The following is a 27,099-nucleotide window of genomic DNA, read 5'->3' as shown; positions in this document are numbered from 1 at the left end:
GAGGGGGAAACGGAGACGGGGGGGGAAACGGAGACGAGGGGGGGAAACGGAGACGAGGGGGGGAAACGGAGACGGGGGGGGAAACTAAGGAACAGAGGTGAGTGCGGGGGGTGGATCGGCGATGAGTGTGGGTCTGAGGCAGGGAGACGAGTGTGAGGCGTGAGGAACAGAGAGGGCAGTGTGGGGGGGGAAGGGAGAAGCCGGGATTTTGTGGTCGAAAAGACGGAGCTGGTGGGGGAAGGAGTGGAGTGGGGGCGGCAAAGGAGAGGCATTGTGGTGCAAAGGAAGAGTGGGGGGGCTGAGGAGTGGAATGCTGAGGATGGCAGGGGGGCAAAGGAGAAGGGTGTTTCAGGGAAGGAGAGGGGCAGGAGAAAGGGCACAGAAAGGTGTGAAAGGATAGGGGACTGGGTGGTAGAAAGGGGGCCGGGGAGATCAGGGGAGCGGGGTGCAGGAGCAGGGGAGGGGGAAGGAGAGATGGGGAGGGTAGTGGTAGGGGAGGGGAGGAGGGGCAGTGAGAGGCAGCAGAGGGGAGGGGGCAGAAAAGTGGTCGAGGAGGGGGAAAGAGGGAGGAGGGAGGCAGTGGGAAAGAAGGTGGTGGTCAGGGAAAGCAGAGGAAGACAGGGAAGGAAAACAATTGAGGTTACAAAGGAGAGAGAGGACAAGGATGTGTGAGAGACAAGGACAGAGAGGGAATGTGAGGTACATTCTGAAGGCAATCGAGATGAAGAAGCTGAAGCCTATGGGCGACGTCAAATTTGAGGACTGAAGCATCAATAATGTGTGCTAGTGGGAAGGGTGAACAGAGAAAGTTTAGAGAGCAGGATTTCAGAAATGATGTGACAGCCGTGGTGCACTGGATAAAAACAGATTCAGGGAGGAGCTGGAGACCAAAAAAATGAAGGAAATCCCATTGAGCTCATTATTTTTTCCAGGACGCTTCTGATAAAACTGCCTCCAGCAAACCGACCCTTCTGCGCTTCTCCAACAACCTGCCTCCTTTTCCCAAAACTAAGGACGAAAGGAGCATGCATTAGTGAGAAAACCGTGATGAAGAGCAAGCTACCTACCTGAAATCCCGAATATGTGATGACAACTGATAGAAATACACAAAGCACATCCTGCAAGTTACTGTCAACAATGCAACACAATCCACTAGTACATAAAAAGTCATTTGAAAGCTGGACTGTGTGTAGGGGAATTTGGCAACAATTTTCTTCACAATCTTATGAAAACATAACTGTTATGGATTGCTCAAAGTTCACAGTTTTGAAGATTCTGTTTCCTGAATGATTTAACAACAAGGACTTGTTCTATGTACATGCCCAAATATATAAACATGCACAAGTAAAACATTGTACATTATTCCAAATATCAAAAAGGACAATTGTTTTCTCTGGCTTCACAACACTGGTGGAACAAATATGGTCATGGTAAAGCTTTGAGTTATGTTTACATCGCAATAAATTCTATCATTCTATTACACAATCAAATCCCACAAAATAATCCTGCAATAGATTCTCAGAATATTTAAGTTTGAGACCTTCATCACTTCGTGTTTGCCTTTTTCAAAAACCCGTAACTTTTTGCCATAGTGTCATCAAACAAAGCAAAAAACAAAATCCTTTTTTAATATGAGTCCAACCAATAAGGAACTAAGTCAACCAGCTTTCTCCCCTCAGACATCAGGAAGCTATTTTTTTCACTAAGCTGGCCCAAAGCTCAGCTTCCATGGCCATTTGATCAAACGAACGGCTGTTAATCTGCTCTCGCACGCGTTCTCTCATTTGGAAGGCTGCTCGGGCAACTTGGCGAGACTCCTCAATAGTTGCTTTCTTCACTTTCAAAATTTCTTCACTTCTTTTTTCTTTCCTTTTAATTGTTTCTTCCATCACTTGTCGATGCCACTCTTCTTCCTCCTTGACCTTCTTTTTTATCTGCTGGTGGATCCTCTCTTTCTCTGACCTGGTCTTTTGTGTCTGAAGGGCTTTATTTTGAATGCACTTTAACATAGCTTTCTGAGCTTGTTCTATTTTGAGGTCAGAGATTTCAGCCAGGGCTTCCTTACGCTCCTTCTGCTCCTGTTCTAGTTTTTCAGCCCTTAGCTTAGCTTGAAGGATCTGGCTTTTCTCTCGGGTTGCTTTTTCTCTCAGTCCTCTCTTTCTTTCTTCGACTAGAAGTTTATGGTTTTCCTTGAATCGTAAAAGCTTCCGTTCCTGTGACATCCTCACCATTAATTCTTCAGTCTTGGTCAGATTGTCAATCTCCTTTTTCATGATCATGTGCTTCAGCTTTTCATGTTCATTGTCCAGCTTGATTTTGTTCTGATTGCTCATTTCTTTCAGCAGTCGCTTCTGAGCTGCATTTGACAGCTTTACCTGTGAAGCCTGTACTTCTCGTTCCTTGCTGATTTGCTTGATGGTTTCCATTTGTTCCCGCAATTGATTTTGGTGATGTTTACGGATTTCTGCTTCATACTTGGCTTGTTCTAACTTTTCTTTTTTCTTTAATTCCTGCTCCTCAACCAATACTTTCCATTTATTTTCTTTGGAAACCACGTCTTTCTTCCGCAGTTCAGCCAGCTGTTTTACTTCTTGTTGAATTTTGGACTGTCTCATTTCCTGTTCTTTTCTCCACCTGTGAACATATGAATTGCAGTTTGTGTAAAGAAAGGTTTGAATTTATATTGCACCTTTTCTGGACATTCTTAGGATATTCCAGAGTATATTCAAGCCAGAGATAAGCAGATTTTTAATCAGCAAGGGAATTATGGGTTTTTGGGGAAAAGGCAGGAAAGCGGACTTGAGGATTATCAGATCAGGTCATGACACTGATTATCAGAGTAGGGAGATCATGTTGGAACTGTATGGAACTTTGTGTTGGCCACAGCTGGAATACTGTTTGCAGTTCTAGTCACCACACTATAGGGAGAATGCAATTGCACAAGAGGGTTGCCTAGGATGTAGCGGTTTTGCAATGAAGAGAGGCTGTACAGAGAAGGCTGGCATGATATCTGATTGATAGTCAAGATTACAAGGTGCATGGACAGGATGGATAGAAAACAGCTGTTAGCCCTTAGTCAAAGAATCAGTAACAAGGGGGCATAATTTGAAGGTGAAAGGCAAGACATTTCAAAGGGATTTGAAGAAAACCTTTTCACCCAGATTTTGACTGTTGAATATATTGCCTGAGAAGGGAGTTGAGCAAGTCCCTTGAGCTGTTTGCAAAAGACAAGATACTGACTGTACCCAAGCAGCCTGTTCCTTCAACATTCACATTACACTATCTAACATGAGGTGCAATTCTGCTATTGAACAAAATAATCCTGAATGTGAGAAGATGGTCAGTCAAGCACAGTGTGGGGTATTTGTGCTTACGAGAAGCGACATATACTGATACACTGGGCTTGGTCCTTCAGACCAAAGAACACATACTTGCACTGCATCTGTCTTAGCACTGGACTGTTTCTGAGGCCAATGGCCCAGCCAATTAGGCTTTAAATTTAAACAGAACCTTGTTGGTAATTGCCAATCAGTATTATTGGGTGCATTCTTCAAGGCAAAACCTCTGCCAAAGTCCACTTGCCTATCAATCAGCACTCAGCTCCTGCAGAATAAACGCTGGTTATTCCCTGAAATTGGTATTCTTACAAATTATTCTTTTCACAGAAATACTCAAGTTCAATGAAGTACAATGAAACAGAGATTTCTTACAGTATTAGTATCACTAGGTTACACAAAACAAAAACTTTAAACCAGTACGTGCAATTCCTTGCAATAAATCAATATATATTGAAAGTGAACATTCATATCAGTTATATTTGCATCTAAACAAAACCTGTGGAGCTAATAATAGGCGAAAATTATAATAATAGGCAGCATTTATAATAATAAGTGACGTTTATAATAATAGGTGACATTTATAATAAAAGGCGACATTTATAATAATAGGTGACGTTTATAATAATAGGGGACATTTATAATAATAGGTGATGTTTACTATAATAGGCGGCATTTACTATAATAGGCGGCGTTTATAATAATAGGCGACATTTATAATAATTGGCGACATTTACTATAATAGGCGACATTTACTATAATAGGCGGCATTTATAATAATAGGTGACATCTATAATAATAGGTGACATTTATAATAATAGGCGGCATTTATAATAATAGGGGACATTTATAATAATAGGTGATGTTTACTATAATAGGCGGTGTTTATAATAATAGGGGACATTTATAATAATAGGGGACATTTATAATAATAGGTGATGTTTACTATAATAGGCGGCGTTTATAATAATAGGGGACATTTATAATAATAGGTGATGTTTACTATAATAGGCGGCGTTTATAATAATAGGGGACATGTATAATAATAGGCGACATTTATAATAATTGGCAACATTTATAATAATTGGCGACATTTACTATAATAGGCTGCGTTTATAATAATAGGTCACATCTATAATAATAGGTGACATTTATAATAATAGGCAGCATTTATAATAATACAGACATTTATAATAATAGGTGACGTTTATAATAATAGGCGGCGTTTATAATAATACCAACATTTATTATAAAAGGTGGCGTTTATAATAATAGGCAGCGTTTATAATAATAGGTGGCGTTTATACTAATAGGTGATATTTATAAGAATAGGTGGTGTTTATAATAATAGGCGGCGTTTATAATAATAGGTGATATTTATAATAATAGTAACATTTATAATAATAGTGACGTTTATAATAATAGGCGGCGTTTATAATAATAGGCGGCATTTATAATAATAATGACATTTATAATAATAGGCGGCGTTTATAATAATAGGTGATATTTATAATAATAGTAACGTTTATAATAATAGGTGGCGTTCATAATAATAGGCGGCGTTTATAATAATAGGCGGCGTTTATAATAATAATGACGTTTATAATAATAGGCGGCGTTTATAATAATAGGCGGCGTTTATAATAATACCAACATTTATTATAATAGGTGGCGTTTATAATAATAGACGGCATTTATAATAATAATGACGTTTATAATAATAGGCGGCGTTTATAATAATACCAATATTTATTATAATAGGTGGCGTTTATAATAATAGACGGCATTTATAATAATAGACGGCGTTTATAATAATAGGTGGCGACGTTTGTAATAATAGGCGACGTTTGTAATAATAGGCGATGTTTGTAATAATAGGCGACGTTTGTAATAATAGACGGCATTTATAATAATAAGTGGCATTTAAAATAATAAGTGGCGTTTAAAATAATAGGTGACGTTTATAATAATAGGGGACGTTTATAATAATAGGGGACGTTTATAATCATAGGCAGAGTTATAATAATAGACGGCGTTTATAATAATAGGGGACAGTTATAATAATAGACGGCGTTTATAATAATAGGCGACGTTTGTAATAAGAGGCGACGTTTGTAATAATAGATTACATTTATAATAATAAGTGGCATTTAAAATAATAGGTGACGTTTATAATAATTGGTGGCGTTTGTAATAATAGGCGGCGTTTATAATAATAGGCGACGTTTGTAATAATAGATTACATTTATAATAATAAGTGGCGTTTATAATAATAGGGGACGTTTATAATAATTGGTGACGTTTATAATCATAGGCAGAGTTATAATAATAGACGGCGTTTATAATAATAGGGGACAGTTATAATAATAGACGGCGTTTGTAATAATAGGCGACATTTGTAATAATAGGCGCGTTTGTAATAATAGGTGACGTTTGTAATAATAGTTTACATTTATAATAATAAGTGGCATTTAAAATAATAGGTGACGTTTATAATAATTGGTGACATTTATAATAATAGACGGCGTTTATAATAATAGGCGGCGTTTATAATAATAGGTGACATTTATAATAATAGGGGACATTTATAATAATAGGCAACTTTTATAATAATAGGCAACTTTTATAATAAGTGGCATTTAAAATAATAGGTGAATGTTTATAATAATAGGTGGCATTTATAATAAAAGGCGACGTTTATAATAATAGGCGGCGTTTATAATAATAGGTGGCGTTTATACTAATAGGTGATATTTATAAGAATAGGTGGTGTTTATAATAATAGGTAGCGTTTATAATAATAGGCGGCGTTTATAATAATAGGTGATATTTATAATAATAGTAACATTTATAATAATAGTGACGTTTATAATAATAGGCAGCGTTTATAATAATAGGCGGCATTTATAATAATAATGACGTTTATAATAATAGGCGGCGTTTATAATAATAGGTGATATTTATAATAATAGTAACGTTTATAATAATAGGCGGCGTTCATAATAATAGGCGGCGTTTATAATAATAATGACGTTTATAATAATAGGCGGCGTTTATAATAATAGGCGGCATTTATAATAATACCAACATTTATTATAATAGGTGGCGTTTATAATAATAGACGGCATTTATAATAATAATGACGTTTATAATAATAGGCGGCGTTTATAATAATACCAACATTTATTATAATAGGTGGCATTTATAATAATAGACGGCATTTATAATAATAGACGGCGTTTATAATAATAGGCGGCGTTTATAATAATAGGCGACATTTATAATAATTGGCGACATTTATAATAATTGGCGACATTTACTATAATAGGCGGCATTTATAATAATAGGTGACATCTATAATAATAGGTGACATTTATAATAATAGGCGGCATTTATAATAATAGGGGACATTTATAATAATAGGTGATGTTTACTATAATAGGCGGTGTTTATAATAATAGGGGACATTTATAATAATAGGGGACATTTATAATAATAGGTGATGTTTACTATAATAGGCGGCGTTTATAATAATAGGGGACATTTATAATAATAGGTGATGTTTACTATAATAGGCGGCGTTTATAATAATAGGGGACATGTATAATAATAGGCGACATTTATAATAATTGGCAACATTTATAATAATTGGCGACATTTACTATAATAGGCTGCGTTTATAATAATAGGTCACATCTATAATAATAGGTGACATTTATAATAATAGGCAGCATTTATAATAATACAGACATTTATAATAATAGGTGACGTTTATAATAATAGGCGGCGTTTATAATAATACCAACATTTATTATAAAAGGTGGCGTTTATAATAATAGGCAGCGTTTATAATAATAGGTGGCGTTTATACTAATAGGTGATATTTATAAGAATAGGTGGTGTTTATAATAATAGGCGGCGTTTATAATAATAGGTGATATTTATAATAATAGTAACATTTATAATAATAGTGACGTTTATAATAATAGGCGGCGTTTATAATAATAGGCGGCATTTATAATAATAATGACATTTATAATAATAGGCGGCGTTTATAATAATAGGTGATATTTATAATAATAGTAACGTTTATAATAATAGGTGGCGTTCATAATAATAGGCGGCGTTTATAATAATAGGCGGCGTTTATAATAATAATGACGTTTATAATAATAGGCGGCGTTTATAATAATAGGCGGCGTTTATAATAATACCAACATTTATTATAATAGGTGGCGTTTATAATAATAGACGGCATTTATAATAATAATGACGTTTATAATAATAGGCGGCGTTTATAATAATACCAATATTTATTATAATAGGTGGCGTTTATAATAATAGACGGCATTTATAATAATAGACGGCGTTTATAATAATAGGTGGCGACGTTTGTAATAATAGGCGACGTTTGTAATAATAGGCGATGTTTGTAATAATAGGCGACGTTTGTAATAATAGACGGCATTTATAATAATAAGTGGCATTTAAAATAATAAGTGGCGTTTAAAATAATAGGTGACGTTTATAATAATAGGGGACGTTTATAATAATAGGGGACGTTTATAATCATAGGCAGAGTTATAATAATAGACGGCGTTTATAATAATAGGGGACAGTTATAATAATAGACGGCGTTTATAATAATAGGCGACGTTTGTAATAAGAGGCGACGTTTGTAATAATAGATTACATTTATAATAATAAGTGGCATTTAAAATAATAGGTGACGTTTATAATAATTGGTGGCGTTTGTAATAATAGGCGGCGTTTATAATAATAGGCGACGTTTGTAATAATAGATTACATTTATAATAATAAGTGGCGTTTATAATAATAGGGGACGTTTATAATAATTGGTGACGTTTATAATCATAGGCAGAGTTATAATAATAGACGGCGTTTATAATAATAGGGGACAGTTATAATAATAGACGGCGTTTGTAATAATAGGCGACATTTGTAATAATAGGTGACGTTTGTAATAATAGTTTACATTTATAATAATAAGTGGCATTTAAAATAATAGGTGACGTTTATAATAATTGGTGACATTTATAATAATAGACGGCGTTTATAATAATAGGCGGCGTTTATAATAATAGGTGACATTTATAATAATAGGGGACATTTATAATAATAGGCAACTTCTATAATAATAGGCAACTTTTATAATAAGTGGCATTTAAAATAATAGGTGAATGTTTATAATAATAGGTGGCATTTATAATAAAAGGCGACGTTTATAATAATAGGCGGCGTTTATAATAATAGGTGGCGTTTATACTAATAGGTGATATTTATAAGAATAGGTGGTGTTTATAATAATAGGTAGCGTTTATAATAATAGGCGGCGTTTATAATAATAGGTGATATTTATAATAATAGTAACATTTATAATAATAGTGACGTTTATAATAATAGGCAGCGTTTATAATAATAGGCGGCATTTATAATAATAATGACGTTTATAATAATAGGCGGCGTTTATAATAATAGGTGATATTTATAATAATAGTAACGTTTATAATAATAGGCGGCGTTCATAATAATAGGCGGCGTTTATAATAATAATGACGTTTATAATAATAGGCGGCGTTTATAATAATAGGCGGCATTTATAATAATACCAACATTTATTATAATAGGTGGCGTTTATAATAATAGACGGCATTTATAATAATAATGACGTTTATAATAATAGGCGGCGTTTATAATAATACCAACATTTATTATAATAGGTGGCATTTATAATAATAGACGGCATTTATAATAATAGACGGCGTTTATAATAATAGGTGGCGTTTATAATAATAGGCGACGTTTGTAATAATAGGCGACGTTTGTAATAATAGGCGGCATTTATAATAATAAGTGGCATTTAAAATAATAAGTGGCGTTTAAAATAATAGGTGACGTTTATAATAATAGGGGACGTTTATAATCATAGGCAGAGTTATAATAATAGACGGCGTTTATAATAATAGGGGACAGTTATAATAATAGACGGCGTTTATAATAATAGGCGACGTTTGTAATAAGAGGCGACGTTTGTAATAATAGATTACATTTATAATAATAAGTGGCATTTAAAATAATAGGTGACGTTTATAATAATTGGTGGCGTTTGTAATAATAGGCGGCGTTTATAATAATAGGCGACGTTTGTAATAATAGATTACATTTATAATAATAAGTGGCGTTTATAATAATAGGGGACGTTTATAATAATTGGTGACGTTTATAATCATAGGCAGAGTTATAATAATAGACGGCGTTTATAATAATAGGGGACAGTTATAATAATAGACGGCGTTTGTAATAATAGGCGCGTTTGTAATAATAGGTGACGTTTGTAATAATAGTTTACATTTATAATAATAAGTGGCATTTAAAATAATAGGTGACGTTTATAATAATTGGTGACATTTATAATAATAGACGGCGTTTATAATAATAGGCGGCGTTTATAATAATAGGTGACATTTATAATAATAGGGGACATTTATAATAATATGGCAACTTTTATAATAATAGGCAACTTTTATAATAAGTGGCATTTAAAATAATAGGTGAATGTTTATAATAATAGGTGGCATTTATAATAATAGGCGACGTTTATAATAATAGGCGACGTTTATAATAATAAGTGGCATTTAAAATAATAGGTGACGTTTATAATAGGTGGCGTTTATAATAATAGGGGACGTTTATAATAATTGGCGGCGTTTATAATAATTGGTGACATTTATAATCATAGGCAGAGTTATAATAATAGACGGCATTTATAATAATAGGGGAAAGTTATAATAATAGGCGGCGTTTATAATAATAGGTGGCATTTATAATAATAGATTACATTTATAATAATAAGTGGCATTTAAAATAATAGGTGACGTTTATAATAATAGGGGACGTTTATAATAATTGGCGGCATTTATAATAATTGGTGACATTTATAATCATAGGCAGAGTTATAATAATAGACGGCGTTTATAATAATAGGGGACAGTTATAATAATAGACGGTGTTTATAATAATAGGCGGCGTTTATAATAATAGGTGACGTTTATAATAATAGGTGACGTTTATAATAGTGGCATTTAAAATAATAGGCGACGTTTATAATAATAGGCGACGTTTATAATAATAGGCGGTGTTTATAAAAATAGGTGACGTTTATAATAAGTGGCATTTAAAATAATAGGCGACGTTTATAATAATAGGCGACGTTTATAATAATTGGCGGCATTTATAATAATTGGTGACAGTTATAATCATAGGCAGAGTTATAATAATAGACGGCGTTTATAATAATGGGGACAGTTATAATAATAGACGGTGTTTATAATAATAGGTGACATTTATAATAATAGGCAGCATTTATAAAAATAGGGGACATTTATAATAAAAGTCGACATTAATAACAATAGGCGGCGTTTATAATAATAGGCGACGTTTATAATAATAGATTACATTTATAATAATAGATTACATTTATAATAATAAGTGGCATTTAAAATAATAGGTGACGTTTACAATAATTGGTGACATTTATAATCATAGGTGGAGTTTATAATAATATACGGCGTTTATAATAATAGGGGACATTTATAATAATAGGCGACGTTTATAATAATAGGGAACATTTATAATACTAGGCAGCGTTTATAATACTAGGGGGCGTTTATAATAATAGGGGAAGTTTATAATAATAGGCGACGTTTGTAACCATAGGCGACGTTTTATCATCATAGGCGACAGTTGTGATAATAGGGGACGTTTATGATAATAGGGGACATTTATGATAATAGGGAACATTTATGATAATAGGGGACTGTTATAATAATCGGCGGCGTTTATACTAATCAGCGACAGTTATAATAATAGGCGACGTTTCCAATAATAGGCGACGTTTATCATCATAGGCGACGTTTATCATCATAGGCGACAGTTACAATAATAGGCGACAGTTACAATAATAGGCGACTGGTATAATAATAGGCGGCGTTTATAATAATAGGTGGCGTTTATAATAATAGGTGGCGTTTATAATAATAGGGGACAGTTATAATAATAGGGGACGTTGCCAATAATAGGCGACGTTGCCAATAATAGGCGACGTTGCCAATAATAGGCGACGTTTATCACCATGGGCGGCGTTTATCATCATAAGCGACAGTTATAATAATAGGCGATGTTGCCAATAATAGGCGACGTTGCCAATAATAGGCGACATTTATTATAATAGGCGTCATTTATAATAATAGACGTCGTTTACAATAATAGGGAATATTTATAATAATAGGCGTCATTTATAATAAAAGGATACATTTATAATAATAGTCGACGTTTACAATAATAGGCGACGTTTACAACAATAGGCGACGTCTATAATAATAGGCATCGTTTATAATAATAGGGGACAGTTATAATAATAGGGGACAGTTATAATAATAGGGAACCGTTATAATAATAGGTGACAGTTATAATAATAGGGCACTTGTATAATAATAGGAGACAGTTATAATAATAGGCGACAGTTATAATAATAGGCGACAGTTATAATAATAGGTGGTATATTAGGTTTGCCTCAGCTGATGAACGTGGTGTTTTGTGCAAAACCTAAAAAAGTGACTTAAAATTTCATTTGTTGTTTGTTCTGTATTAACTGATCCTAGTTTTGGCTCTTCAGAACGTTCTGAAATAGGGTCACTAGACTTTAACAGTGGTATTGACGTCACAGATACTGCCAGACTTGAGTTTATCCAGAAAGTTTTGTTTTGTGTGATTACTCTGGTACCTGATCTGAACAATACTAAGCAAAGCGACCTTAATGTAGTAATCTTTGGATTTTTTTATTTGAATGAAAACAGCTTTCTGGTATAGTCTGGAAGCAAAGACTGTCTGAACTTTCATTACTCAAAACTTTTAACAGACATCAAAAAGAAAACAGCTTCTGAAATCCATTCGTTTGGCCAACACATTGTTGATGAAGTTGATTTCAATGAATGATCAGGGACTACTAAACTGTCACTAAGATTTCAGTAAAGTGTAACAATAATCCCCTGAAATTGGCAGTTACCAATCCCACAGAATTTCAACAAGGTAATGATAAGTTACTGTACCACATACATGAACTGCCTTCAACAGTGGACAGAAGGGGCAGACTATTAAAGTTCATACTTAGGTCAAGTACTTAGGGTGTCACAGAAACAGTGGAGGGGATGGCAAGCTTCCCCTCCTCCAAGACAGCCCCTGCTCCAATATCCAGGAGGCATTACCTTTCCTTGTGCTTTGCTTGGTATCTGAGGGGTGACAGAGGAAAGTGATAGAAGCTGGTTGGTGGGCAGGAAAGCTTCATAAACTTTGGTAGGCAGCAATAATAAATTACCAGTTCCTGAGCAAAGAGCGAGGCAATAGTTCGGCATTCCCCCAGTAACAGTTCAATACTAACATTTGCTATCTTTATTGGGAGCAATATGCATCAGGGCTAATTTGTGGTTCTCATCATTGTAGGAAGCAACATTAGGGACAATATTAAATCCAAAGTAGAAACATACAAAATTGCAAAAAGGAGCAGCAAGCCTAAGGATTGGAAGCATTTGAAATTCAGCAAAAGAGAATAAAAACCATGATTAAGAGGGGAATGAATAGAATACAAGTGTAAAATGTACAGGTTAAGTGGATTGGCCATGCTAAATTGCCCAGTGTCCAGGTATGTGTAGGTTAGGTGAGTTAGCCACGGGAGGTGCAGGGTTGCAGGGATGCTCTTTGGAGGGTTGGTGTGGACTTGTTGGGCCTAAAGGCCTGTTTCCACATTGTAGGGATTCTACGATGCTAAACGCAACATAGAAACTGACTGTAAAAGCTTCTATATATATATATATATATATATACACAGGAAGATAAAAAAGATCAGTGAAGACAAATATAGGTCCTTTACAGTCAGCAGCTAAGGAGATTATAATAAGAACAAAATGGATGGCAAAAAGATTAAACACATACTTTGGTTCTGAATTCACAAAAGATGGCACAAGTAACCTCCCAGAAATGTTAAGGAACTAAGGATAAAGTGAGACAGGAGAGTTGAAGGGCATCAGTATCAGCTTAAAAAAAACAAAAGGTGCTGGGTCAATTATTTGATAAAAGCTGACAAATCACCAGGGCTAATAGCATCCCAGAGTATTAAAGGAAGAGCCCCTGGAAATATTGGGTGTATTGGTGATCGTCTCCAAAATCCAATAGACTGTGGAGCATTTCTTACAGATTGAATTGTGACAAATATAACTTCATTATTTTAAAAAAGTAAGATAGAATAACAAATCAGGTACCCTAATATCAGTAAAACACAGTGTGTCATACAGCATGGAAACAGATCCTTTGGTCCACAGGTCCATGCTGATCATGTTCCCAAACTAAACTTGTTCCATTGTCTGTGTTTGGTCCATTTCCCTCCGAATCTTTTTTATTCATGTACTAATCCAAATGTCTTTTGAATGGTGCAACTGTACCTGTATCCACCAGTTCCTCTGACAGTTATTCCACACATCAAACATCTGGTGTCCTTTTTAAATCTTGTTTCTCTCACCTTAAAAATACGTCCCCTAGTTTTGAAATCCCCACATTAGGGAAAAGACCTTTGCTATTCACCTTATCTATGCCCCTCATGATTTTATAAACCTCTATAAGGTCACTCCTCAATCTCCCGCACTGCAGTGAGCCGATTCCCAAACAACCCAACCTATTTTTATAACTTATGAGTCATAGAGATGTACAGCATGGAAGCAGACCCTTCGGTCCAACTTGTCCATCCTGACCACATATCCCAACCAGACTTTGAATTCATTCAGAAATGTGAATGTATATATTTTTAAATAAGTCAAACATAATAAGATTTCCTCTCTAACAGGCTCTTCCCACGGTATGTATCACTCTCATTTTAATTATAATGTGATAATCGACCTGATCTTCAGTGAAGACCCAAACTCAAAGTCTTCAAGATGTCCCTTACTCATATTCTCTGTACCCACAGATAGGTTGCCACTTTGACCATAATATAGCTGACTTGTTGCTTCATTTACCCTTGCGCTTTACATACTTCTCACACTATAAAATGTTTTTGTTTCGGTGTATCCTCTCCATGCGGTTTTCTGATCAGTTTGCTTTTCTTTCCTGAACTTCTTTTTGGAATTCACCTTTATGCTTATTGTACTATTTTTGATTTTCTGCAGGATTTCACTCACTTTGCCAGATATTATTTTTCTTGCTTTTTTGAAATGGGATCCTTATCCCAGCTGCTCAGTAGAGCAGTGTAGAGTTTGTTGTTCCATGTGTTTGATTGATCAGATCATGTTCAGCCTAAATTTCCTTTCTCAACTTTCTGCCAGTGTCCTCTTGGACCGTCACAGATTTCCGTTATCGTTGCTATTTCCAGCCCACTTGCTTCTCAGCCAAGCATGTTTAAACTCCCCTTAGAGAAAATTTACTCTTATTTTACTCTTTTTTCCCACAATTATGCTAAAATATGCATCACCGACCAATACTCATTTGAGCTGCGTAGTGGGGAAATGTTGTCTATGTTAAAAAGATGTGAAAACAGAACATTTGGAAAACAGTAATAGGATTGGACAAAGCAAGTATGGGTTTATGAAAGTTAAATCAGGCTTAATAAATCAACTGGAGTTTTATTTAAGAAAAGGATGCACTGAGGATGGATAAGGAAGAACCCATGGATGTGACATATCTGGGCGTTCAAAAGGCTCTTGACAATGTCCTTCATAAGAGGACATTAAAGTATATGGGATACGTGGATAGATGGATGGGGGATACTAGCATAGATTGAGAATTGGTTGACTGACGGGAAACAGAGAGTGGGAATAAAAGGCCTTTTTCCAAGTGTCAACGATGACTAGAGGGATATCAAAAGGATCCATGCTTGGGCCCTAGCTTTACATGCTACATATAAGTAATGTGGACAAGGGAATCAAATGCAATATTTATCAGCTGGATAATGACCTAAAATCTGGGTGAGATTAAAATTAGATTAGATTAGATTCCATGCAGAATGGAAACAGGCTCTTCAGCCCAACAAGTCCACACCGACCCTGCGGAGAATAACCCATCCAGACCTGTTCCCTTACCCTTAACCTGACTAATGCACCTAACACTATGGGCAATTTAACATGGCCAATTCACCTCACCCACACATTTTTGGATTGTGGGAAGAAACTGAAGTACTTGGAGGAAACCCACGCAGACAGTTGTCTGGTGGGAATCGAACCTGGGTCTTTGGCACTGATGGTGGCCACTGTTGGTAAAAGATAATGCAAGGAGGCTAAAGGTGATTTAAACAAGTTGAGTTAGTGCGCAAATATAACGGATGCAGGACATCTTGGTTAAATGTGAAGCTATGCACTTCACTGTGAGAAACAGAAGGGTAGAACATTATTTAAGTGGTTATATTGGGAAATGTGGATGTACAACAGGAATCTGGGTATCTTTGTATATCAATCAATTAAAAGTAGACAGGGAGATGCAGCAAGGATCTTCAAGATATTGGAGTTCAGAAAAGAGGATGGCTTACTGCAGTTATACAGTTATGGAAGACACACATGAAGTACTGTTTTGGTCTCCCTACCCAAGATATATTTGCCATAGACAGAGCAGCAGAGGTTCTCTGGGCTGATACAGGGATGACAGAATTGTTCTAAGAGGAGAGTTTGTTTCAACTAGGCCTGAATTCACTGGAATTGAGAAGAATGAGAGGAGATCAAATTGAAACATAAAATTCTAACAGGACTGGACTGACTAGGTACAACAAGGATGCTTTTGTTGGTTGGAGAATCTAGAACCAGGAATCAGTCTCAGAATACAGATTAGGCCATGTAGGACTAAGATTGGGAAAAAATTCTTCATTCAAAGGGTTGTGTCGTGAACCTGCGAAATTCTTACTACAGAAGGCTGTGCAGACCATGTCACTGAATATATTCAAGAAACTGATACTGTAGATGAATGTTTAGATATTAAGGGCATAAACTGATATGGGGAGAAAGCGGGAATATGGCATTGAGGTAAAGGATCAGCTTGGAAAGATAGAGCAGTTTCAAAGAGCCAAACGGTCTACTCCTGCTCCTAGTTTCCATGTACAGAAGGGCAAATATGTGACTATTGTGGTCATGTAAACAGAGAACCTTCACTGAACATTTTTTTTTAAATCACAAAGGGTCGGGGGAAGATTGACTGAGACTTGTTCAATTCCAGGAAATAATAAAACTTGTATGATGCATACGTCCTGATCAGTCATTTTTGATAATTACGTACAAAATGTTATTATTCTGTTTTATTTTAATTTTAGTGCTGTTAACATCTCAGTTGCATTAATTTTTTAATATTAAAATGAAGTTACATCGGAAAGCAATATATTTTCATTATCGTTTTTCTTAGGCCGGACAACAAGAATGGGTGGATTAATTTTTGATGATGAATTCAAAACACAATTTAAGGTGGCACAATCTCATGATTGTCTACATTTCCTGAATGGAAAAGTCGCTGCTCAAGGACTGACTGCAATCTTACACAAGAAAACCAAGAATTAAGGAGCTTAAATATTTTAGTAAATCACCAAAGAATTCCCGAGGCACATGCTAAAGCTTATGTATTTCTTCTACACTGCATTAGTACTGATAGGCTAAACAAACTTCATGAAAAAAACAATGCTTAATACAGTCACCTGCCAATGCTCTTGATCAGGCCTTTTTGTCTTTCAGCTTCTAGCTTCACTTGTGCTAATCTTTCTGTCTTCTTCAGTTTATCCCAGAACTGCTGGGCTCTGAGACGTTGTTCCAATCTCTCCTGTTCTTCCTGATGTTTAACCAGCATTAACGCTGCAATCTTCCTATCACGTTCGGGAATGATCACATTGGTTTCCCTTCGAATCTCACTAACGAGTTTGTCCAGTTTCTTCGCTGTGGCAGGGGACTGCCTTAGGTCACCTAGACTGGTGTTCTTGCGAAAATACCCACTCAGACTGGTGTCCTGCGAATTCTTCCTCTTCTGCTGTGTAGACATATCCACTGGTCTTTTACTTTCTTCTGAAATGGCCCCCACAGATGATGATATGTTCTTGCCATCTGATAGAGGAGCTCTTGAAGAGCTCTGGTCTTCATGGACAGTATCCAGAACATCAGTTTTGGGGAGACCAGATTCATTTGTAGATTGTAGCGCAGAAAATTTCACACAAGTTGGTATGGGTGTTCTTCTGGCCTTTTCTTCCTCTATGATGCGCTGTCTCTCTTCTCTGCACTCTGTAAATTTAACAGGAAAATTGCCAAATGACCCAAAAGTCAGTCTGCACCATCCTATTTAATATGAAATGAATGAACCCCAAAATCATGCATCCACACTTTCAAGATCAAAACAACTCTTTGTTCCATCTTCTGGAAAACTCCCTGCTCCCTCCCCCTCCACCAATTAATAAGGTAAAAGTGAAAAAGAACCCACACCTCCATTGAAGCACCTTTCATCATATAAAGACTTGGATAATTTTCCTTTACAGTGAATGAAGTAATTTTAAAATCTAGTCATTAGTATACTAGATATGCATGGCAGGAATTTTATGTATAGCAAGATCCCATAGACATAACACGGTAAATAACCAGATCATGCAGTTACAGTAATATTAGTTGAGACTTAAATGTTAAGACAGGTCAGTGTGGGAGAATTCCAAGCTCTTCTTTGGGTGGTGCCTTGGAATTTGTTTAAAAACATTGTTAGAGGAAAATGGGATCAGGTTTAACATCACAGCAGAAAAACAGCAGCTTATACAATCTTGCACTTTTGCAAAACTGCGAAGTGCTAACCTAGATTATGTATTCAAAGCTTTGGAGCAAGACCTGAACTCACAACCATCTGATATCAATTAAGCCAAGACTGTCACTTCAAAGTTAAAGACTAAGCAGAAAACACTTAGTTAAGGCTGACTCAATTACCCAGAGAATACTTAGGCATGAAATTTAGGATTAGAAAAAAAAAGGCTTGGCCTGTTGTAGCTGAGAATCTTTCATCAAGAAGCAAAAACCTGATGGACCCAGCTGTATCAATAATTAATTCACTGGCGTGTTGGAGGTTGAGGACTTTTTATAGAGGTTTATAAAATCACGAGGAGTATAAATAAGGTGAATGGCAAGTGTCGCTTCCCTAGAGTGGTGGATTTCAAGAATAGGGAGCATATTTTTAAGTTGAGAGGAGAAAGATCTAAAAAAAAGACATGATGTGCAACTTTTTTTATGCAGAGTGGATTCTGTGTGGAATGAACTTCCAGAGAAAGTAATGGATACATGTACAGTTGCAACATTTAAAAGACATTTGGATAAGTACATGAATAAGAAATGTTTGGAGGGATATGGGCCATGCACAGGCAGGTATGACTAGTTTAGTTTGGGATTATGGTCAGCGTGGATTGGTTAGACTGAAGGGTCTGTTTCTGTTGCTGTATGACCCTGAGTGCCAATTTTCCACATATGAAACACTGTATGTATTCGTGAGTTCTGAGAAGATTTGTAGCTCAGGTTGAGGTTTTGGACATAGGTTTGCTCGCTGAGCTGAAAGGTTCATTTCCAAACGTTTCGTTACCCTACTAGATAACATCTTCAGTGGACCTCAGGCGAAGCAATGCTGAAAATTCCTGCTTTCTATTTATAGGCTTGGGTTTCTTTGGGTTGGTGATGTTATTTCCTGTGGTGAAGTCACTTCCTGTTCCTTTTCTCAGGGGGTGGTAGATGGGATCTAACCCGATGTGTTTGTTGATAGAGTTCCGGTTGGAATGCCATGCTTCTAGGAATTCTTGTGCGTGTCTTTGTTTGGTTTGTCCTAGGATGGATGTGTTGTCCCAGTCGAAGTGATGTCCTTCCTCATCCGTATGTGAGCATACTAGTGAGAGAGGGTCATGTTGTTTTGTGGCTAGTTGGTGTTCATGTATTCTGGTGGCTAGTTTTCTGCCTGTTTCTCCAATGTAGCGATTATTACAGTCCTTGCATGGTATTTTGTAAATGACATTAGTTTTGTTTGTTGCCTGTATAGGGTCTTTCAAGTTGCTGTTTTAGTGTGTTGGTAGGTTTGCCAAGGGGTCTGAGTAGTCTGGCAGTCATTTCCGAGACGTCCTTGATGTAGGGGAGAGTGGCCAGGGTTTCTGGATGTGTTTTGTCTGTTTGTTTGGGTTTGTTGTTGCGAAATCGATGGACTCTGTTCATTGGGTACCCATTCTTTTTGAATACACAGTATAGGTGATTTTCCTCTGCTCTGCATAGATCCTCTGTGCTGCAGTGTGTGGTGGCTTGTTGAAATAATGTTCTAATTTACAAAATAAAAATGAACCTTTCAGCTCAGCGAGCAAACCTACATCCACACTGTATGGATTCATAACTTTCCTCGTCCCATTGTAAATGAAATGCCAATTCTGAACTCATTTCATTTTGAACACATGAAAATCTATACAACATAAATGAAGTCTAATTTTTTTATGTTTTTGTCTTCATTCATTCATTAGTAAAATCTATAGTTTCTTGTCACCTTTTTAAACTGCAAACTATTTCCACGTTATTACATTCATCTCTCCTCCACCTCGGTCTCTGTTCTACAACACTACCCAAGGCCCTACTATTAATTTTATAATTCTTGTCCTTGTTTGTTTCACCAAAATGCAATACTTCACACTTATCCAAATTAAACTCCATCTGCCACTCCTCAGACCATTGACCCAATTACTCAAGATCTTGTTGCAATCTGAGATAACTTTTTTTACTGTCTACTATACCAACAATTTTTAAACTTACTAACCATGCATTCTATAAATATGGTGCTGGAGACAAACCAAATGATTGGAATAACACGGAACAAAAACACAAGCTGCTAGGAAGGTCCGACAGCATCTGTGAAGAAAGACCAGAGGAAGGGTCAGCCAAGGGCTCAATTTCTGCGCCACTATCAAAATGGACCCCACTAGTTTGGTAGCAGACAAAGAGGAACTCATCGAGTGAATGAGGCTCTGGAATTCTTCTACAAACTCCAAGATGTCAGCAGCAAGGCCAATGAGACAACCAATTAACTGGAACAATCCACAGAGAGATCCAAGAACCAAAGAGGAAAGAGTCGAATTATTCACCTTCAGAAGGCCGCTGCTCTCTAGCTGCCAGGAGATATGTTAACACCAGATTCATCAGCTGGATTCACAAGATAGCGCAGAACATCACCCAAGCACAACACAATGCCATCCATGATTTCAAGACCAATTGCAACATTGTCATTGAACTAGCAGATAAAGGAGGAGCCATTGTCATACAGAACAGAATGGACTACTGCAAAGAAGCATACCGAGAACTGAACACGATAGATAATCCAACCAAAGAACACACTCATCGACTGAACAAACTGATCAAGACTTCAGAGTATTCTATGCACACTCATTCTGCATACTTCTTGTATAGGAGACTACTACTGCCTTAAGTTGGGATATCTGGTCGACATGGACGAGTTGGACCGAAGGATCTGTTTCCATGCTGTACATCTCTATGACTGATAAAGTCCCCTCCATCATCCAGTAATTGCCCAGAGTGAAGAGAAACTACAACACGTTCTTCACAGCCTTCAACATATCATCGATGACGACAAACATCTTGCCAAGACCATCCCTATGCCTCCACTTCTCGCCTTCAAACAACCACTAAAGCTTACACAGACCACTGTTTGCAGCAAACTACCCAGCCTTCCAGATAACATCAACCACAACAACACACAATCCTGCCGTGGTAACTTCTGTAAGATACTCACAGAAGTCCAACACTGCAGGCAAGGATGCCCCAAGGCATGGTATATTGGCAAGACCATGCAGACACTATGACAATGAATTAATGGATCATTGCCAGACAGGAATGTTCCTCCCAGTCAGGGAACACTTCAAATGTCATGGACATTCAGCTTCCTATCTTCGAGTAAGCGTCCTCCAAGGCAGCCTTCAAGATACACAACAATAAAGAATTGCCAAACAGAAACCGATAGCCAAGTTCCATACCAATAAAAGGGCCTCAACTGTGATCTCGGGTTCATGTCGCACTACATGTGACCCCACCACACCACTCTGTACTATCTGGTTTTGACACCATCACCTTGATAAATTGGTACGATCTCTCGATCTTAAATACTTATTTATTACTTATTTGTGACTTTGGTTAGACCCTCGGCATGTGACCCTTATACCTATGATGTTATTCCAGTCAGATAAAAACCAAAAGAACTACGGATGCAATTCAGGAGCAAGGCCACGGGTTGCTGGGGGCACTCAGCAAGTCTGGCAACATTGCAAAGAAAAATCAAAGTTAACATTTCCAGTGTGGTGACTCTTCCTCTGGTTTTTCTTCACAGATGCTGTCAGACCTGCTGGGTTTTTCCAGCAGTTTCTGTTTTTGTTCCATGTTATTCCAGTCATTTGGTTTATCTCCAGCACCACCTTATTTTTAATTTTTTGTAATTATCACTCTGCCTCATTTAATCAGATTGTAGGTCATCTCTTCGGTTGTTATTCAGATATTGACACTTTACTCACACTGTCTAACACCCTTGGTCACCTGCAGAGACTTATTACATCCTCCACACACACCATTTGTAGGATCATTTCATCTCTCTGCCCATAAATTCTGTGTTGTGTGCTTCCCTCTCACTTCACCTGATGAAGGGACTACACTCCAAAAGCTTGTGATTTCAAATAAATCTGTTGGACTATAACCTGGCGTTGTGCGATTTCTGACTTTGCCCACCCCAGTCCAACACCAGCATCTCCACATCACATCTAAGGCTGCCATTGAGGCAGAATTTCAACATCACATCCACTCTGACAGCACTGCCTTCGGACACCTAATGATGAGTGTATTCTATCACCATGATACCGTGCTACCAAGACCTTTGATTATAAGGCAGTCATCCTTCCCACTCTTCCAAATGGCTCAGCAACTTGGACTATGTATAGATGCACTCACGGCCCTCGAGAAGTACTGTCAATAGCACTGGAGACAAATTCTCTGCATTAGCTAGGAGGACGGGCATAGTGACAGCGGTGTCCTTGAGGCAGCTAACAGCACCAGCATCAATGCCATAATCATCCACAACAAATTCCACTAGACCAGTATTATGAACCAGGCCAGACCCCCAAAACATTTCAAGAAACTAGTCTGGACTCCGACTTTGCTCGTTGTTTTAAGCAGGTGCATAGTGGATGTTCCAGGATGCAGCTGGCCCAACCTCTTAGTTTTAAATAAAAACAAGATTACCAAATGAAACACAAACAAAAGAGAAAGTGAGGACTGCAACACAGAGATCAGAGTCAGAGTGTGGCGCTAGAAAAGCACAACTGGTCATGCAGCATCCTGAGGAGAAGGAGAATCAACATTTCAGGCATAAACTCCTCAGGATGCTGCCTGACTGGCTGTGCTTTTCCAGCACCACACTCTCTGACAAACAAAAGATAGCAGAATACAGAATAACTTAACCTATTTGAAAACCCAACAGACTACACCAACTTAATGATGTTGTTCCAAATACTTGCAATAATTCCCCTCAACACCCCTTGGCACAAAAAGATCCTACAGGAGAGATGTCAGAGAGAGGAAGGACCAGCATGGACCTGCTTCTTTGGATCCAGAAGCTTCAAACTCTGCTTACTAAAATCAAACCAAACCAGACAAAAGCTGAGTTGGGAGAACTGGCCGCTCCCATTTCATTGTACAATTTTTTTTAAAACTTGAAAACCTTTTGCCTGAGGTAGTATCTGCCAGCTAAAATCAAATTGTCTCTAAAACCTTCAAATGCAGACCTTTTGGAATCACTGCTTTTACAACTCTCTTTTTAAAAAAAGCCAAAAACAGCTAACCTTGTTAAAGGAGCAGCATCGTCACACCACTAACATGCCTAAAATGCCTGAATCCTGACGACCAAAGCAAGTCCTCTTTGTCCAGCTCAAGGAAGCGATTCAGACAGGAGGAGGACATATGAAGCATTTCAAAGATTTCTCTCAGGAAATGCAACATTGATATCAATACATGAGAGACTCCCATTCAGAAGAAATAGACTTGGAGGAAACTTCAATATGAATAGAACACCTGGCAGCAAAAGGAAACTGTAGAATGGAAGGCCAACAATCTTAATGCTAAGAACCAGGAACATCTGCCAGAATCAGGCTCATTAGCTACATAATGACCCATAGAGCCCCATGACCATTGACACAGAATTTCCCATATGAACAATCATACTCATTAGCAACCAACTGCCAATGAATACTAAACAAAAATCAAATTGCTATTTTGGTGATTGAATTAATATATTTACACTATCGGTGCAACAATTGAGGCTTCTAATTCTGTGTGTTCCCCTTGTCTCAGTCGTAACAGTGGGAATGAAGGCAAGTCTCGACATCCAAATAATTTATGATCTGGAATTCTGAAAGAAGATGGTGGCAATCTTCATCTCTAATTACTGAATGGGACATCCAGTTTTTATATTTTACGCACTAATAATATTGCTGAATTTGATTATCAAATTATGCAACAATCAAACAGGGCAACACGTGTGTTCTCATTCTTTATGAAGATTATTTTCTCCGTCAACTATCAGCTGATTCCATTCAGGGCAACCAATGATCTGATGGCCCACATATTTAAAGGTCGCACATGCTCTGGTATAACTGAATGGGGCTATTATTTCTTCTCAGGCACTTAAGGATATGAACTTGTTCAACACACAGGTGACCAAATGTCTATCCTACGCTTTTATTAATCGATAAACTTTAATTTGCCCTCATGCGTTGAACTGTTGTCACAGACAGGCAAAAAGAACTTACTTTTCAGCATTTTTATCCCCTCCCTCTGCTCTCCCCCACCTCCTTTACGTCTCCCACTCCCCATCCTTCCCTCATCTCTACCCCTTCTTACCCCTCCCCTAACCATCTTCCTCCCTCCTCTTCAGCACCTCTGTTCCTTCTCACCTGTTCCTCCCCCTTAGCCCATCCTTGCCCACCTCTGTCCATTTGCCTCACTACATCCCTACCTCTTCCCTGCTGTCCCTCTCATCCCTAGGCCTCCTGTCCCTCCCACTCCTAACCTCCATCCCTGGCCCTCCTCACCTGTCCACCTCCTCCATCCCTTCCCCTCTGACCCGGTCCCACCCCATGTGCCTCCCCTTCTGTACCACCCTCACCTGTCCCTCGATGTCCCACCCCTTCATCCTCCATTCCCTCCCCACTACCCACCTTCTCTGTCCCACCCCCTCCATTCCATTGTCTGTCCCAACCCCATGTCCCGTCCCGTCCCGTCCCGTCCCATCCCTATCTCACCCACCCAGTCCCCTGACTGTTCCCTCCCTCTCCCTGTCCCCGCCCCATCTATCAATCCCCGCCCCCGCCCCATCTGTCAGTCCCCGCCCCATCTATCAATCCCCGCCCCCGCCCCATCCGTCAGTCCCCGCCCCATCCGTCAGTCCCCGCCCCATCTATCAATCCCCGCCCCCGCCCCATCCGTCAGTCCCCGCCCCTCCCCATTGTTCCTCCTTCTCCCCGCCCAATCGGTCTCAGTCCCCGCCCTCCCCTGCCTGACCCCGCCCCCGCCCTCACCTCGGAGCCTCCTGCGGCGCTCCCTCTCGAACTCCTGGTAGCGGCGGTGCAGGTGTCGGAGCGGCTCGAGCGGGGCGTCGCGCGCCAGCTCGCGGAGGGAGCGCGCCAGCAGCTGCACGGGCTGCACGTGGCGGCGCGCGCACGCCTGGAGCGAGCGCGGGCTGGTGAGCACATAGCGGCTGCGCAGCTCGGCCTCCGCGCTCTGGAAATTATAGAGATCCAGGCGAGGGCTGAGGACAGAGCAGGGGGCCCGGGACATGGCCCGGGGGCTGGGGGCACGGAGCGGGGTGAGAGGGGCACAAACCGCGGCCGCCGACACAAGATCACGTCAAATAAAGTGGACTGTAGGGCTGCCCTGTCAATAAATACAGCCCTATTCCAGAACTCATCAACTGAGTGAATCTCCGATTGTGTTGTTTATTACAGCATTCACCTCCATTTTAATCATTAACGGTAACTCTCCGCGACGCCTTCTGGTGACCATTGGAGATGAGGGGCTTTTATAACCGAGGAGCGGAGGAAGGGTCAAGAGCGGCGCCCCTTTTCACAGCTACTCCACAGCGCCACTGTCGCTCCGGAGGACTCCCGCTCTTACAAACTGGACAAACACCGAGGCAAGAGGCCATTCATCCCTTCCTGCCTATGCTGTGAGATAATAGCAAGTCTGTCCCTGAGCTATTTCCAACGCAATTAACAGTAGGAAGAGAGAGAGAGAAAAAGTCAGAATTAACCTTCTAGATTCATACTCTTCATGAGACTGGGATTTATGATTGGCAAAAATATTATTGGACCTTGCATCCCATGGGTTGTCCATCTCCCCATGCTGTAGCAGTTAGTTGGTCAATATATCCATCCTTGTAATGCACTGCCTCCCTACACCAAATTGGAAAAAATTCTCTTACTCAATTGGATAATGCTTGATCATTAGCTGGATTGTCTCTCACCCACCCCCATAACCATTTTCAGTGCTGTATCACCTGCTACCTTCAGGGGTTATGTTTCTGTTGAAGATGAAAAATCAGTCATTTTCCAAGTAATGAACATGTCAAACTGCGCGTGCGCAATACACGACATGTACATTGTGCACTTTTAACCTAACAAGTGAATTTTCTCTCTTTTGTTTTTAAAACCACAAATAAGTGAATATTATATTTGCTGACAATTAAAAATCCAGAGGGAAGAAAATCATATTTAAAGCAGTAACATTTGTAAATGCAGGAAGTCCAGTATATCATACCAGACAAGTCAGACTAGTATGTTCCATTTGCCAATTTTAATTGGTGTTCTTTCTGGGGAGGTTTGCATTAGATATTGTGCAAAAGGTGAACACATTTATTGTATGTATATCTCGTAAAGAGAAAAATTCCATCAAAATAATAAAAGCATCTTTTTCAATGCCATACAATTGGAGAGATCTACTGGACATCTTCAGCCCGTCAATGTCTGTGCCAGTCACAAACAACCACCTAACTGTTCTGTCCCATTTTCCAGCACTTGGCCCATAGCCCTGCATGCTCCAGCATTGCAAGTGCACATCCAAATACTCCTCAGAGGACAAAGTACTTTTCAAAGGTGAAAAGCCCACTTCAATAGATCTACTTATCCTGGGTACGTATTATAATTCAATCTCACTACTGGGCCACGAGCTCACTGCCATTGGTTGTCACTACCTTTAGCTGATATACCACACCACTGATAGAACATATTAACTGTATACAGGATCCTCTAGGATGCTAAAATACTCGTTTTTGCTTTCCCAGCAGAAAACAAACTTGGACCCTGTGATTTTTCTCCAGAGTTGCACACAAAGGTATCCTGGAGATGAGTGATTGATTTCCAGAGACTCCAGTTGATCACCCTATAGGATCATATAGGACATATGACAGGCAACCAAACCATTTGGCCCACCCAGTTCATTTATTCTCTATTAATTCTTCATCCAACGTTCTTTCCTATAAACCTATCATCATAACCCTCTATTGTTTTCTCTCCATAGGTTCCTCTAGATTCTCGTTAAATATTCACAACAAAGTTTGTGAGAAGGTTTGTAGCTCGGGTGCTCGTTGTTGTGGTTCTGTTCGCCGAGCTGGGAATTTGTGTTGCAGACGTTTT

The 27,099-nt window shown here is 38.3% G+C and overlaps 1 protein-coding gene across 1 annotated transcript; it reads right to left on the bottom strand.

Moving 5' to 3' along the window:
• Positions 1-1,671: 1,671 nt before the first annotated feature.
• On the bottom strand, positions 1,672-25,246 carry LOC132835088 (coiled-coil domain-containing protein 177-like). The gene is made up of 3 exons (XM_060854400.1): positions 24,988-25,246; positions 17,068-17,641; positions 1,672-2,634 (listed from the first exon to the last, which is right to left on the bottom strand). The coding sequence occupies exons 1-3, from the start codon at positions 25,244-25,246 to the stop codon at positions 1,683-1,685; spliced, it is 1,785 nt and encodes a 594-aa protein (XP_060710383.1). The 3' UTR covers positions 1,672-1,682.
• Between the last annotated feature and the right edge of the window lie 1,853 nt (positions 25,247-27,099).

This window comes from Hemiscyllium ocellatum, chromosome 3 (assembly GCF_020745735.1).
Source record: "Hemiscyllium ocellatum isolate sHemOce1 chromosome 3, sHemOce1.pat.X.cur, whole genome shotgun sequence".
In the NCBI taxonomy this organism is placed as follows: Eukaryota; Metazoa; Chordata; class Chondrichthyes; order Orectolobiformes; family Hemiscylliidae; genus Hemiscyllium; species Hemiscyllium ocellatum.
This window is presented reverse-complemented; position numbering and strand designations above follow the sequence as displayed.

What these genes read in the sequence shown, in the direction of transcription:
- LOC132835088 (XM_060854400.1), bottom strand. Translation starts at nt 25,246, where the DNA reads ATGTCCCGGGCCCCCTGCTCTGTCCTCAGCCCTCGCCTGGATCTCTAT. An exon ending in GCGCCGCAGGAGGCTCCGAG is followed by an intron (nt 17,642 to 24,987) that starts GTGAGGGCGGGG and finishes TTAAATTTACAG; the next exon opens with AGTGCAGAGAAGAGAGACAG. An exon ending in CTGATCAAGAGCATTGGCAG is followed by an intron (nt 2,635 to 17,067) that starts GTGACTGTATTA and finishes ATATGTTCACAG; the next exon opens with GTGGAGAAAAGAACAGGAAA.